Genomic DNA, 16651 nt, shown 5'->3' with positions numbered 1-16651 from the left:
AAAATGAACCCAATCACTTAAGAATTTTTATACTTATTAATATATAGGTAGACTACTTAAAAAATAAAGAAATGACCTTGCTATAATTATTATCATGTGATGAAATATTATTAATTTAAGTTGAGAAACATAGAGTAATAATTGGGAATGAATTACTTTTCAAAATAAAATTAAAATTTATTTTTAAAAATTTTTAAAAGCACTTGTAAATATACAATAGTTACTTGAAAATTTATTAAAATTATTTTTAAAAAATATTTTATACTATTTTTATTTTTTTAATTTTAAGGATGGATTATGATTTATTATTAAAATTTTAAAAATTTAGAATCTCTAATTATAATTAATGACATTTGGGGTCCCTAACTGTCAGTTTCCCGAAAAAAGGCAAGAGCGATCAAAATAATAGGGCAAATTAGCAAAACGAGGGAGAGAGTAAGGGCATATCCGTAATTGATCGAAAAGTTAATAAAGAAAAGGCCCGCAAGGCTTTCCAGTCGCATATGTTCAGTCATCGTGTTGTACGTTTCCATACAGCTATTTCCTGTTGGCTCTTAGCTATCTTGCTCTTCTCGCGCCCCACTCTCCTTTCTCCTTTGCTTCACTTGAATATTCTATAAATAATTAAATATATACTCACGCGTCTCTACGCTGCTCAGTAGCATCAATATTAGAGTTCTGAATTCTCAAGATCTGAAATCGCGCTCTCATGGAGGATCGTAAGGAGGTAAATTCTTGTCTATTTTCTTTTTTCTTTCCATTCCCTCTTAGATGTGTATGGTGTTTATCCTTGATTTCTCGCGTGGTGGCTAGTCCCTTCCCTCTCAACATTCTTTCGTATGGCGCGGACCTGGAATCGATGTTATTGTGTGAGAGTTGTGCGATTGAGGAATTCTTCAAAATGAATTGATGGTTAAGAGCTCCGTCGGTCTGCATAATCATAAATCTAGATAGAAATTTTCAAGGTTCTGTTTGAACTAGCTTATTTAGGTTCCGTCATAGAAATGCCTGAAAATCAGCTTGTTATTGGTTTTGATTTCTGTAATTAAGCTTGTTTTTGGAAGTTCGCGTGAATGAGTCTTCGAAAGCTCAGTTCGATATTTTGCTTCTCCTGAAGCTTAGCCCATCTTATTCAATGTTCATTTTGGTAATTAGTTATTGGTTCCATATTACAGGTCATGCGCCGTCAGATAGATTAATTCTTTCTTTCATTCTTTCATTGTTTTTTTTTTCCGTTGCTATTTTTCTTTGTGCTCCTTGTACTTTTCGCCGTTTTACTTTGTCAACAGTGGATGCGAATAATTTTCCAGCTCTTTTTTTTTTTTTAATTTCGGGTCCGAATTTTCCAGCTCAGTTTAATCAACCAATTCATCCGTGTTACTGTTAATCCTTTGACTAGACGACGTCAATGATGCATTCGTACAAGTAATCATACATTTCTCTTTAAATTCTAGAACGTTGAAACTTTTTATTTATTTATTTATTTTTAATTTGGGTTCTTCTGGCAAAAAGATATTGTGACCATCTTATTTCTCCAAATACTTGTCTACAACGTTGAAACTTTTTGTTTCATTTCACAATGAGAAATAGTGCCATTGCTTCCTTTAATTCATGTCATTTCCATTATAACCAATGACCATGCGCAGTGATATGTAGATATTAAGTTATGAATCTCTTCCTTGCAGAAAAATGCGCCCTGGTTATCTGTTCCACAGTTTGGGGATTGGGATCAGAAGGGGCAAGTGCCAGACTACTCAATGGATTTTTCAAAAATCCGGGAAATGAGGAAGCAAAACAAGACAAATGTTTCCAGGGCGAGTCTTGGTAACGAAGAAGAGCTCATGGCTTCTTCAACTGCCAGCATAAACACTGGGCACAGTATCACTGATCACCAGCATTCCCATTACCATCGAAGCCACCACTCTTCAACTGTAAGATTCATTGCTAACTTTTCAATTAAGAAATAATTTAACTCAAAATAGGAAATACTATTATACAACTCGTAGTTGGCGCCATGAATGACAAAGATAGAAGTATATCCACAATAGTTTTGCTGAAAATTACGAATGTTCCAAAATGTGTAGCAGAAATGAGGACGCATTCCTAGAAATCTTGTAGGTACCTGCCGTCTGATAATTCGTATCCTCAGGTCTCCTGTCTCTTGTTATGATGTTTGGGTCTATTATTATATTCTTTTCATTAGGCCTTAAAATATGGTTCACCATTAGTCTTTGGGTCAATACGTCAATAGATGTGACACTTTCAATAAATTGAATTTCAGCTTGCTGGAGGAAAGAAATGACCAATCGACATTTCACTAGCATATGAAGTTAATTTGAATTCTTTTATTCCTTATTTTGCTTAATATTTTAGTGTTCTAGTCATGTAGCTGTGTTGGTGGAAGTGTTAAATTGTAGCTTACGAAAGGTGGGGGCAATCTCGAGATTCAGAAGAGAACTGTCCCAGGGATATTTGGGGTTTCTGAAGGAATGCTTTAATACCCAACAATTACTTGTTAATAAACCGCGAACAGTTTATCCTATTTAAGCTAATTCCTCATTTACTTTTCATGTTCTCTGACAGGCAAGAAAGAGCATCTTCAGCTACTTCAACTGTTGCGTGAAAGCTTAACATGAATACGTGGTGTAGAATATTTTTCTTGTCTTCTGTAGATTAATTTGGTTGGGGACAATCATGCTTCTAGGCATTTTGATCTTGAATGAATTTTTTTTTTTCCTTTTTAATCCCGCTCTTTTATTGGTGACACCACTACCTAAAATATTCAGAAATTTAGTTAAAGAATAACATGCACAAAAAAAAAAATTATAAACATGAAACCGTACTCCCGACTGATTTTGCCGGGAAAATATATTAAAAGATATGCATTTTCAAAGAACATGATAATTTTTTACCTGTAAAGAAATTAATGAATTAAATCAATTAAAAAACAAATATAAGCATGAAAAATTAATTATCTTAAGTACACTTTAGGCTGATGGAGTTTTTAGCAAGGAAGGATGAACAAATAATCTCTGGTTTTATAAAGAAATGTAGAAGATAAAAAAAAAAAGGCACTCACTAAAGTTGTTAGTCAAAATCTATAAATTATGTTTGGTAGGTGGATTAAATTTGAAATAAATTAAAGTGGGGTGACAGTAGGATTAAGTTTTAAAACCATGTTCGTATAATTTTTATCTAACATCTATATTTATAATCTAAAATACCATTCTACCCTCACCAACATAAAAAAAATTAACAATAAAAAAATTGAAATCAGCCATCTACTTTGATGAATTCTGCCAACTATTGAAACTTTCAAAAAGCACTATAATAGTTTTCTGGGTAAAGGAACAAATTAGTTGTTAAATTATAGGTTCAAGAATATCTGAAATTTTAAATTTATTTCTTAATATAATATTTTTCTTCAACTTTTAAAAATAATATAATTTAACTCCTATTATTAATAAAAGTGTTGAGTTGACCAAAACATGACAACAACAATTGCCAAAAAAAAAAAGGGATCAACACAAGTTCCTTTATGTTTTCCTATAACTTTTTGGATGCTTGTTTGTATTTTGTATCACCAGATCGTCATCAAATTCGAACTACATCTGGTACTAGTTAATGACGGTGGTTATTCCCCAAACGTCAAGCTAGTCATGTGTTTTTTTGAATCGGTCTCAATTCAGATCAGCTTTATTTGGGCCAATCCAAATAAGCAAGAATATATAGAGAAATCTATATAATCGATCTTGTCCCTAATAATCATCAGATTTATTTTTAAAATTTTACATAATTAGATTAGGAGAGGGAGCACGGTTGGAGCAAGCTTCAACTTGCGGCTTCAGTTTCAGATCAACAAGAGAGGAGCACGAAATGACAATTCCACATAATATTGAAAGGGGGAAAATTAAGTTTCAAGCTTAGCTGTTATGCTTTGTCCATGAATGGACAAAGGATAACAGCTTCTTTGCATCTACCTTTATTAATTTCCGCTGCTTTTCCCAAATATTTATACCAACCAAGATCAAAAATTACATCAGCCAGGATCAGAAAATTTCCTATAACCTCCATACTAAGAAGGCGATGGAGTGAGTGAAGGAGAGCGTGGAGAGGAGATCGTCGACGACACCAGGGAGGGTGGAGAAACTCATCCACGTCGGCGCCAGTGGTATCATCTAAGTTTGGGGTTGTCTTCAAACGCATTTAAGTGGTAACGTTACCAGTTCAGCAGACACATCCATGTTTATTGTTTGGACATCTTATGACACTGCTTAGATTCCTAATCTCCGCCACGCTGTCACCAAGTTTGAGATTGTTGTCGGCATTATTCATTACACATACTTAGTTGTTATCAACCTAAAAAATATATTTTCGTGTTTTTTCAATAGAGATTTCAGCAACTAGAAAGTTATTGGAAACTTAAAAAAAAAAAGAAAATTACACTGAAGTCCCACCAAGGATTTCAATTACCCTCAAATCCCATACTACCAAGTCCTAAATTATTGTACAATTACAAAAAAAAAAAAAAAACCCTTTCAATATTTTATTTTTTTTAAAAAATATATAATTCATCCACCATCGGCCCCAAAACTCCAACCAGCATCTGCCAGGGGCCTCCCAGTCATTCACATTCACTGATATAATAGTGCAAAATATATATATATATATATATATATATATGTTTAATAACTTGTAACAACTTCAACAGAAGAAAATGACAATTTAAATTTACGTAAATAACAGCTTGAATATACGCATATGACGACTTAGACAAAAAAATGACTACAATATCAGAAAAACACAATTTGGGTTGAACTGAATAACAATTCAGGTAAATCAAAATGACAAATTAGCCAAAAAAAAAATGACAACTTGAATATAAGAAAATGACAACTCCACAAAAAAAAATGATAACTCATGTATCAGAAAATAACAACTTGAGTTTAAATAAATAATAATTTGGATATAAAAAAAATGACAATATGCATGTATGAAAATAATAATTTAAGTAAATGATAATTGGGATATATGAAAATGATGACTTGAATATACAAAAATCACAACTTAATAAAAGACAATGACAAGTTGGGCATAGACAAATAAGAAGTTACTATTTTTTTATTCTCAAGTTTTCATTTTCTTTTATTAAGTTGTTATTTACTTAAACTCAAATAGTCATTTTTTTGGGGTCAAATTGTTATTTTCTTAAATGTACATATAATAAATTATAAAATTATAAAGTTTAAAATTATTATATACCAAGTATAAATATTACATCTCATAATTATTCTTATTTTTAAAATCATGAAATAGTAATTAGATTATATTTTGTATTTATCATAACAATTTTACTAAGTTGCAGAGAAGTTAACCTCTCACCTTGGCCTTCCAATTTTTAATTACTAATAAAATGATATTTAATCATATGAGAAAAAATTATTTAAACTCACACTAGAAATTTAATTTTATAAAATATTACTTTCTTCTTTTTTTGAGAAAAATATAAAATATTACTTTCACTGTTATATTCATCAAACTAGAAATACACTAACCTGATCATGATAATTCCAACTATAGTTGGACCCTGATCATACCAATGGCTACTGACTATCCTTTTTCACTGCAACAGCAGGTCCAGTTTTTACAACAATTTCTGCACAATTTAGTTTCTCTCAAAATAAAATTACCCTACCGGCTTTATCCTGGTTCCAGATAACAGTCACTTGAATCAAAATTTAATGCCAACTTTTTTCCCCGGCAGAAAAGGCAAATACATAAAAGGCCCGTTTGATTATTAAAAAATGATGAAATAAAATGAATTAAAAAATTAAAATAAAAATGAACTAAATCATCCTCCTCCCATAATAAGCATAGTAAAATTTATTAATATATTTAAACATGAGAATTATCATACTATCAAAAAATCTTATGAATTGTAATTCTCAACTCCATAAACTAAAGTACCTTTTTCCTTATCAATGTACTCACTCATCCCCTTCAATCATCTTATTTTTACTTTTATTTTTTCAATCCATTTCATTTTATTTCTTTTTAATAACCAAACGGGACCTTTTAAGTATAATCTACACATAAAAATTAAAGAATGAGACTAAAAAGTAGGTGTTAAAATTGAACACCGACACCAGGAACCAGTGACAATAGTGGATCAAGTGGAGAAGATTTAATTAAGTAATGCTACGAATTAAATTTCGGTCTTGTAGATTAAAAAACAAAATCAGACTTTCGCCCATTTAGAAGTCCACAAGAATCAAATTGAGATTAATCAATACTCCCTCTCACCCTATATGTAGAAGCTAGTTGAGAATTTTATCTTGATTCCAAATTTTATTCTAGTCTCCCATCTATATTATTTTTTTCCAAAACCCAAACTACCCTTATAATTAGATTCTTATATGAAGTATAACCTATGTTAAATTGTTAATAATATCCCAATGTAAATGACTAAAACAAAAGTCTTTCAGGAAAATCAGCATACATTTTCATACAAATAATTAACCTACCTTACCTTTTTTTTAATCTAGGTGAATTAGCTCACTAGCTTATACATATAAAATCGAAATAAATAATACCAAATACAAGTAGGGAGAGGGGTCTCAACCTGTTTTTACCCTCCTTTTCTCTCCCAAGTGTTCAAAAAATCATTTTATAAAATGATACCAATGGTTAAGATTGGGGACGCGGAGAGAAAAGGAGGGAAAAAAAAAAAAGAGACACCTCTCCCATCCTATTGCGTGTGTACAAGATAACACCAAACACTAATGCTAAACAGCTATCACAAAAACAAAAAACAAACAGCATCAACATGGTCATGGTAAACTTCAACTCATAATAAAATTTCTCCAACATGATTGATACGTAATCTTCAAAACTAGAAAAACCTACGAACCAAAAGGATTGAAAAGTTAAAATTTTGTAAATTTCATGCAGTTTTCTTTTTTAAAGAAGAAAGAAAAGATTTTATGTTTTATAAAAAGTAATAAAACGAGGGAAAATACTAAAAATAAAAAACTTAATAGAAATTCATGAATCTCAACTTTGGATTTAAATTAGAACCCAAATGGGCCATGCAGAAAGATATGAAAGGAATACCAGGCTACCAACATAGTGAATTCTCAAACCAGATAATTTTATCATTAATCTAGAGAATTGTGTCAATCCCCTAAAGAACTACTACCCATCATTTTGTTCGGATGCCTGGCACTGGACTAAATTTCGCAGTGTCTATAACTAATAAACCTCAGCTTAATGTCTATAAAAACGCCGACACACAACTATGACACAAACTCCGGGGACAACCCACAGAGATTTTACAGGCATCCTTTGACCACAAAATGGCTCAACTATACATCAAGCAGCACCATAGTCTATACCTAACGCTAATTCCCCACTGAAGAAGGGGCACAAAACAAGTTATGGGAATAGAATATAACTGGCAGACCCTGGAATCAGGGATTCACGAGATATTACTGCCCTAGAGCCCAATCCCAAATTACCTGCCTTGCTTTTCGTTCACTTGTCATGTATCATCTTCAATCCCTTTTGAAGTAAACTATACTTTTTTGATAATCTGAACAACGTCTTCATCCTCAAGTTCATGCTCCTGGAGAGGTGACAAAAGACCCTGGTTAGCACCTCACATCTTTTGATAGTTATATATATACTCCCTCTGAAACACAATATATATCATTGTTAACTAATTCACGATTTACAAAAAATATTAGTTGAAACCTCGATTTCCAAAAAACATCCATATCCTTCCATTTATGCATTTTTAAGAGTTCCCAGCCACACAAACACGGTCTTCAAATATGGGGCATTTAAAGACAAGGAATTTAACAAAAAAGGGGGGGTATGAATGAAAAGAAAACATAAAATTTACCCAATGCCCTATATTTTGAACCAATGGTGGCTTCTAAAAAGTGACTTATATTATGGTCTAGAGGAAGCATATATTAACAAGGGAAATAAAGCAAAAGGACAGACTAAGGAAGAAAACAGGTAAGTTAGTAGTTCAAGTGGAATCGACCTTGCCAACTCTTTGAGGCTTGTGCTTCGCGCTCGAACCCCAAACCAAAGCACTGCATCAATAGCATGCGAAAGCAGAGGATAAGTGCAAATCATACTTATGACAACCCCCAAAAATGACCAAGGCATTTGAAGTAACAACATCAAACAAATGGAATCCAGTATTAGTAGATTCAATCCAAAAACCCAGAGTCCAGAGCCAGTAATTTAGGAGGGACAGGCTCAATTCAAGTCAAACTTATTCAGATCAGGCTTAAAATACTCAAACATATAAAAAAACCCATATAACCAAACCCAACCCTAACCCCTAAGGCTTTCAGGCTGGCCTGAATCCTCGAATTATTATATATTATTTTATTTTATTTTTATCTAATTTCAACATCTATTTAAAAAAAAAATATTTTCAATCTTTATCTTAGTTTAATAGTATTTTATTAATAATAAAAAAAGAATTCAGATACTCATACTAAACTGATAGAACCCAACTCTAAACTTAAATGCACAACAACATAAAACTATAAAACAAGCAATAAATGAGGGAAATGCTGAGGTTTTGCTATTAATGACTGGATAACCGAATCAATGTTACAAAAGGACTTTCACTGATTCTGGCCAAAACCCTATTCCCTAATCAGTACCAGGATTACAAGGACAAATGCTGAAACAGCCCCTCGCTGGTTTTTCGAGAGACCAGGACTCTCCTCACTTGTATCTCTTCTCTAAAACATTCTTGATGAGTCCTTCCCAAAACAAAGTACAATATTAAAGCAACCCAAAAGTAACTCTAGCTACTATGCTGAGTCTATAGCCACTCTACAAACATCATGACTTCTCCCTATTATCAGGACCCTTAGTACAATAACCTTAAACTGCTGGGTCTTTCCTCTCTGTCCCTTGTCTCCCCCTCAATTTCCTCTCATATGTCTTGATATATTTTCTGGCTCTATCATAAACCCATTTAGGTTTGGGCTTCGCCCAGATTTATTTTGAACTACCACCTCGGCCAGAGTCCACATAGTCGCAAGCTGTAGACATATGATATGATGGGAAATTAAATTTCAGGACCATAAGTTGATAGATACTCATCAACCAGTTGATGCTTTCATTGTATTTAGAAGTAAGATTGCACAAAATGCTTGGTGCTTTCAATAAATAGGATACATTCTAAGGAAAGTATAAACGAGAGAAGAAAGTCTGAGCACTGCACAGATGACTGACAAATATCTGCAACCATGTTTGAGAGAAGGGACCGTCACAGTGAACAGTTCTACATGAAACTAATTTTCCGCCCTTGAAACCCAAAAACAAAACAAAAAAGAATATCACTCACTGAGTATAATGCATGCTATGCACAATGAGACTACTTGCAATCTGGATACAGTTCTCAAACCCAACTTCAAGCTAGCATGGAAAATTGCTTGGCATTTTGAATGCATAAGCATCAAGTAATATCATATTTTGGGAAGAGGTACTCACTATTTAAACTGTTTAAGCATATCCTTGTGAATGCGATTGCAGAAGTCCTCAACCGTCCTCCTCTTAGATGACAATATTACAGGGTCTTCGTAGTCGGGATTCATCCCTTTTGGCTTTGTATAAATACGAGTCAAATTCAGATATTCCCAAACTTTCTCAAGCAGACCATCAAGGTTCCACTCCAGGTGGGCACTGCAGAATAAATAAAATTATAAACAACAAATTCAACCATGTACGTAAGCAACTTTTTTTTTTTTACACAAGGCACTGTTTTACTTTCTATAATGGCTTGATCACATTACACCTTAAACATAGTTCTCAACGTTTTACTGTTGAATGAAATAGCAAAGCTAAGATTTGGAACCCTGATGCTATTGTTAGGTTCCATAACATTAAACAAGAGACAAAATCTTAAAGGAAGCAAAGATTTAGACCGTCTGTCATACACTGGAGCACGCATGCAAAGCTGCAGCGAGGAGATAATCCACAGGGCGTCCACCAACATAACTAAAGTCTTGGGAAACTAAATATCAAGGGAAGGCAAAAAAGGGAAGGCGAAAATAGATCTAATCACAATAAATAAATGGAAAACTGTAAATATCTCCTATACATTTTGGCACATATTAGGGACATCAGTAAATAAGAGACCTCAGACCCCTCAATCAACAACAACAAGCTTTAATCTCACTAGATTGGATCAGCTAATGGATTGCATAATGCTATTGTGCTCTATCAATAACCAAACCTCTGAGTATATTGTTAACCAATAAGAGAGCTCAGACCCCTCAATCAAATCATCAAAACTGCTCAGAGAAATAATAACAATTCATCAACTCATGCATTTGAGGAAATATATAGAATAAGAAAAAAAATCTTTTACATTCCATTTTATAGTTTTCTACCCAAACAAAAAAAGAAGAAGAAGAAGAAGAATTACAATCATGAAAATCCACCAAAGGCTGCTAATAAATAATAATATGCATTTTTTTTAATAACAGAAAAACACAACGACCAAATGAAGAAGTACCTGATTGGGCAGTAATGGGGTAGCTTATCTAAGATCTCCAATTCTTCAAGTGTAATCTGATCAATCTTGTTCACAACATAGATACAAGGCATGTATACTCTACTGCCCTCTATGACATCTATTAAGTCATCTGCAGTTGCATCATATCTGAGAGTAATATCAGCATTGTGAATTCTATACTCGCTACATATAGCCTTCACGGTCTCAAGATCCAGATGTGTATTAGTCACAGTTGATGTGAGATTGATTCCACCCTTATCTTTTTTCCTAAAAGTCAAGTTTGGTGGTTCTTTGTTTAACCTGTAGTTAAAAGATAAAGCGTAAATATTCCAGAGAAAAGAAAATAGAAGCAGGAATATCTCAAAAGCCAAATATTTAATTCAAACGCATAAAAATAAAGTACATGACTTTTCTAACCTGAATGGCCAATGGCCAAATAAAGCCCAAAATTACAATTATTTACTGAATTTTTATACTAGTTCATTCAGAGAGTATGCACTAACCACCATACAACAAGGTGACTTAAAATTACAATTATTACACCTATTAGCACTAAAAGGAGTCAGAACTCCATGCACATGAGAGAAAGGCAGGGAGGAATGAGTGAAACTACTAACACATTTTCATTAATGTCAGAATTGATAAGTTAACAATTAATGCATGAAACGGATGAAGCTGCAGAGATAGTAAAGCAAAATGATAAAGGGATGCTTCCATAAAGACTCAATCAGGAAGCAAGACCAAGAGTCAACAATATCTCAGAACTGTACTTCATCAAGAGAATGATGACCAAAAACCCATAGTAAATCAATGCTGCCACACAGACAGTGACATAACAGAAACAAGAGAAATAAGGACCATGTATTATTACCTTATGCCAAATCCCTCAAGCTCTTTTTCTATAAGACGCTTATGAGTTATTGGCTTTATTGCATCAAGGACAATCAAAATGCAGTTGCATGTCCTTGCCGTACTGATAACCTGCATTAAAACAAAACAGTTCACAACCCAACACAAAGATATGCAACAAAAGAAGAAATGGCACTGAGAAATTATGAATGAGACAAAATGAATCCTTCATTGTTGCAAGACCCAAAAAAACAGTACATTCAACAGCTAACAAGACTTGAAGTTACATAAAAAACATGTCATGCAAGCTTTTTTCTTGGAAAAAAAATTAACCAACAATAATCTTAGAAAAACTCAAAAGTTCTACAATAAAATGTAATAGAATGTTGGGTCTCAATCTCTTGAAACACTTCAGGATTCTGGAGGTGAGCAACAATTAAAAGTTCCATCTATTCCGATATACAGACCCAGGTGTTTTCAATACTTTAGACTGTGAAAATGATGTGAGCACAGGTGGGGTCCAATATAGCATGCAATAGGACTTCCATGGTAGCATCCATGATGACGTCAAGAATGGCAAAGTCAAGAAGCTGGAGAGAATATTTTGGCTATTAGAGTCTATTTAGTTTAATTCAATCAAGTTTTTATATTTTTATTGAATTTTTCGTATTTATTTTTCATGTATTTTATTTATTTAGTGTTTTAAGCTTCAATAGTCCATTATGTTCTTCTGGGTTTAAGTTACCTATTAGAATTTCTAGAGAGTCCTAGTTGAATTAGGAGTCTTTTTTATTTCTTTAAATATTACTCATATCTAGATGGCATAAAAGGAGAGCATATGGAATAAAAATAAAATTCAAAATGAGCATATACGAGAAAAGTGGGCATAGCACCTATTGAGGAGAAAATGGTAGAAAATCGTTTGAGATGGTTTGGACATATAGAAAAAAGATTGTGAGAAGTATCAGTGAAAAGAGTGGAACAAATAATTTTGAGCCCTGTTAAGAGGTATAGAGGAAGGCCAAAGAAAATACTTACAAAAATTGTTGGCCAAGACCTCTTAGTTAACAACATTCCTAAAAGCTTGGTAAATAATAGAGTACAATAACGTCATATAATCTATGTAGCCAATCCCACCTAGTGGGATAAGGATTGTTATTGTTGCATGGAATAAATTATTTCTTCTTAACAAGCTTCGCTTGCTTATCAATATCTAGGGTTAAATACCATGTGGCTTTTCGAATACTCGTGGCAGTGAGAGTTCCTTGTTTGAGAGATTCTAGGCATGATTCCAGCCCTTTGTGTGGGTATTTTCAATTAGAGTGTTCTCCGTGAGATAACACACCATGGGATTTCAGATTATCATGTAGTTTTCCATATCATTGAAAATACATAAATGTAATTTTTTATGTACAAAATAAAATGAGTCTCCTGGCCTTACCCATGCATTCAGTCAAAGGTCAATGCTACCAAAACATTCTCTAAGTTTCATAAGGAACTTTAAACACACAATAGAGTTTACATTTTATCGCCATAGCTGGGTAATTGAAGCTAAGCAGTCCAGACACAAATAATCCCAAAGAAGGGCCACAAAACAAAATTATGTTGATTGCATAGTATAACTTTTTACCTGCCTTCCTCTGCCTTTTCCATCCTTAGCACCCTCAATGATGCCAGGAAGATCCAGCAACTGCCACATAAAATTCAATTAGTATTAGTACTACTCAAGAGTTAAAAATACCTCCTTTTACTAGTTTGATAAAAAAGAAAGACTAAATGAGATAAAGGAGAAGAGATACAAATATAATCAAGGCTGTATAAAAGTCTAGTAAAAAAATGAAAAGAGAAAGCCCAAGAGGTTTAAAATTCGCAAAAAGCGATACAAAATCAAGGCAAATCTGAAACAGAGGCTCTCTCAAAGCAACATAGCGCTTAGCCATTAACATATGTAAGGACAAAGAGCTTATGCTCTAGAAGATATGGGCACTCCTCATCAGACATATATACCAAAGAATTACATAACTACACTCGACCACATAATTATGGCCTCCTTCTTATCAAAACCTTGAAGGGGTAGAAAGTGCAATTACTCTGAATTGTGAGGATGAATCTAGTGTAAGCCTAGAACTTCAAGTTAAAAACAAAAACAGAAAACCAACCAAAAATTTCCGCCCAATCATGTAAAGATGCATGGACGCTGATATGAGATTATGCATCTTGAATTGGAATATTATAAAGTTGCAGGCAAAGAAGATTGTTGCTTTACATAGGCATATCTAATTCATTGGGGACAACTTTTCAGCATTGAGAATACAATTAAATATTTCATTTCAAAACAAGCAATATTAATGGGAACATCTAGTCTATAACATGACAAGGAATTCAAGTTAACAATTTTTAAATGCCTGAATGATGCAACACAGTTTCTTTCTGTGGCCATACCTGAATTTTAGCTCCACGATACATTATCACACCTGGGATGCAAGTTAAAGTGGTAAACTCATAAGAAGCAACCTGAAAATAGAAAGACAGAAATAGTTATTCAGTAAATACCTACACAAAACCTAAAAAATTAGATACTTTAGAAAATTGTGATGTTATCCAACACCTCTACAGTGAAATATGATAATGACAAAATGCCATCCTGAAAAGGGAGGCTATGAAAGCACTGACGCTGTAGAGAAGGTTATAGTTCACTATGTTATTCAGATTGCTTAATTGTTTATGTTGCTTCAACTTTCTTGCTCTAGCATCAAGTTTCAGGTGGCTATTTTGAGTTCCTTAAAGCTTCAACTTTCCAAATCCTGTCCAAAGCTACATCACTTCTTCAGACTATTCTAAATGAAATGCTAATCAATACAAGGAAAGAAAACATTGGTAACATGATCAGGCATCTATAAATTAAATATTAAAATTACATAATAAAACTTCCATACCTCTGAAAATGTCCCAGTCAGCTTATTCAGTAGAGTAGATTTGCCAACTGAAGGAAATCCAACAAGACCAACCCTTGCATCCCCACTTTTAGTAACATCAAAACCTTCGCCAGCACCCCCACCTCCCTTAGATGGAGGTGCCAGTAGTTCCCTCCTCAACTTTGCAAGTTTGGCCTGGTACCATATATTTAAAAATATTGTACTTATACTTATTCCACAAATGTATCATCCCAAAAACATATATAAAAGAAAAAATTTTAAGTTATATTTACAAAATGTAAGGGTTAAATTTCAAGTATGATTATATCCTTAGGGTAATTTAGTTATTCAAAGAAACAACGTTAAAGAAGAAAACATTCATCTTCCCTTCCAATCACTTGTTAAAAAAAAATCATACAAAGAATCATTATGGATAACAGAAACATGAAATCCTATGAGAAAATTTTTAAGAAAAGAACTCAATTCCAAAGTTCCATTTAGCATTTTCTATCCTTTTAACCATATGAATATACATCTATGAGCAGATCTAAAACTATAATACCTTTCCAAAGACTACCAATAGTCCTTAATCCTCAATACTCATAAGGGCAGACACAGCCAAATGCAGGGGCAGAGCATTCAATGCCCATAAACACTACTCTGACAACAAAATATTGGGAAAAGGATGGGATCAGGCCATATGCGCTTGCGAATGCGAGTCTTATCAATATGGCAATCCTCTCCTTTAACCCATTCAAACACCAACTTAACAATTTTTTACTATGGTTATATTCAACCAAGACGTAGCATTTTTGTAAGAATTAACCTGACTTATCCCCTGGCCTATAAAAGTACGGCTCAGCTTGCTAAAGAACATGTCATTTACACCATACAAATAAATTCAATTACAACACACTGGTTATTAATGAAACCTAGACATATTTTCCAGAATGCAACTTGATAATTGAACAAACTAAACCAAGGTATTCACCTTCAGCAAGCCTAAATGATGAGCGGTAGCCTTGTTCTTTTGAGTCCTTGCCATCTGCAAAATTAAAATAACAACGTTCATATCGTGAATAAAAAATGCACAATCAATAAAAGTAACTGTCAATTGCATTACAACAATCAGAATATACAATGCTTTTTATGGCTAAGTACTCCTCAGAGATACAATTAAAAAAATTATACAACAAGAATCTAAAGATGAATTTCTCGCGTAAACATATAACATTTGAGAAGCACAGTTGTTTTAGTTGCACCAAACCAACTTCAGTTATTCTGAGAACCACGACATCAGTCATTCCCTACTTGATGCTTTATCATTTTAAATTGCGAACCTTCATGATTAACTTAAATGAGCTCAAAGCCACCTAGCAACCAAGGAAGGAATATGCTCTGAGGTTTATGTACGGTGAGATTACAGCTTTTATAAAATAAAAGGAGTCTCCAAACGAATTTAAATAGAGCCGGAAAACAGGAAAGAAAAATACTGCGATAGAGCAACAACTCTCTCCGCCTTACGAAATAGTCAAAAGTTGGAAGTTCCTAAATCAACACAGACTGTCATAACGTAAAATTTCCAATCAAACCAATTATATAACCACAGGCATGCCCTATAATCTTCTCAGAGTGAGATTGGATCAGGCAGGAATTAAGGCCAAGTATAGGAACCTCATCTTCGATGTCTTTGATTTTCTGCATCACCGTCGCCATTGTTGAAGAAAGAGAACCTCCGAGAAAAGAAAAGGAGAATTAGATTGCTCCTGGCGGGCAGTGCGGTTGGATTATGAGAACTGAGAACTGATGAGAAGCTCTACTCAATGTCCAAGACGAGAGCAGAGAAGGGCGAAGAAAGCGCTCGAACAAATACAGAGAAGCGAAACAAGGAGCTCTGCGTGCGATATAAGTAGAATTGGGCCGTTCCTTGAATAGTCTGGCCTGTGGGGCCTGGCCTCTGGCGAGCCGGGTAATGAAGCAACGTCAAACCAAGAATGAAAGTAGTTTGGGCTCGATCTCCGTCCGCATGAAAGACTACTAACTAGGGGAAATGTATTCCCAAAAAATACAAGGGAAATGACATATACAGACCTTGCTTTTGGTGAAAGACATATACAGACCATACAAAAAAGGCTAATAAAATTTAAAAATTGTTTAGGTGTTATGAAATTAAGGAAAAAGAGGGTAGCAAAACCAAAAAAAATTGAAAGATGAAGCAAAGGAATATATTTTATTATCTTGTGTGCATAATCCTTTGTATATAGCTTCCATTTATAGATCTTCAATCATTAAAGTCTAATATTAATATTACAAAAAAATAAAGAATGACACAATA

At 33.6% G+C, this 16651-nt stretch overlaps 2 protein-coding genes across 2 annotated transcripts; one reads left to right on the top strand and one right to left on the bottom strand.

Annotated features, from left to right (window-relative positions):
- The first annotated feature begins 517 nt into the window (after window positions 1-517).
- Window positions 518-2744, top strand: LOC129307919 (uncharacterized). The gene is made up of 3 exons (XM_054948874.1): window positions 518-727; window positions 1686-1931; window positions 2584-2744. Exons 1-3 carry the CDS (start codon window positions 710-712, stop codon window positions 2629-2631), a joined length of 312 nt encoding a protein of 103 aa, XP_054804849.1. The 5' UTR covers window positions 518-709; the 3' UTR covers window positions 2632-2744.
- A 4385-nt stretch (window positions 2745-7129) lies between these two features.
- Window positions 7130-16200, bottom strand: LOC129307918 (developmentally-regulated G-protein 3). The gene is made up of 10 exons (XM_054948873.1): window positions 15991-16200; window positions 15308-15361; window positions 14338-14511; window positions 13844-13915; window positions 13032-13091; window positions 11424-11533; window positions 10553-10852; window positions 9526-9717; window positions 8051-8102; window positions 7130-7624 (listed from the first exon to the last, which is right to left on the bottom strand). The coding sequence occupies exons 1-10, from the start codon at window positions 16030-16032 to the stop codon at window positions 7574-7576; spliced, it is 1107 nt and encodes a 368-aa protein (XP_054804848.1). The 5' UTR covers window positions 16033-16200; the 3' UTR covers window positions 7130-7573.
- Window positions 16201-16651: the final 451 nt, after the last annotated feature.

This window comes from Prosopis cineraria, unplaced genomic scaffold (assembly GCF_029017545.1).
Source record: "Prosopis cineraria cultivar Desert tree isolate PC_DT_omini unplaced genomic scaffold, ASM2901754v1 PC4, whole genome shotgun sequence".
Classification (NCBI taxonomy): domain Eukaryota; kingdom Viridiplantae; phylum Streptophyta; class Magnoliopsida; order Fabales; family Fabaceae; genus Prosopis; species Prosopis cineraria.
Note: the sequence above shows the minus strand (reverse complement) of the source record. Positions and strands in the feature narration are given on the sequence as shown.

Excerpts from the sequence above, each read along its gene's own strand:
- LOC129307918 (XM_054948873.1), bottom strand. The coding sequence starts at position 16,032 with ATGGCGACGGTGATGCAGAAAATCAAAGACATCGAAGATGAG. Across the intron at positions 8,103-9,525 it reads ATGCTTAAACAGTTTAAATA|TGCTTTGGTTTGGGGTTCGA; the intron begins GTGAGTACCTCT and ends CTATTGATGCAG. Across the intron at positions 7,625-8,050 it reads AGCCTCAAAGAGTTGGCAAG|GAGCATGAACTTGAGGATGA; the intron begins GTCGATTCCACT and ends TCACCTCTCCAG.
- LOC129307919 (XM_054948874.1), top strand. Across the intron at positions 1,932-2,583 it reads GAAGCCACCACTCTTCAACT|GCAAGAAAGAGCATCTTCAG; the intron begins GTAAGATTCATT and ends GTTCTCTGACAG.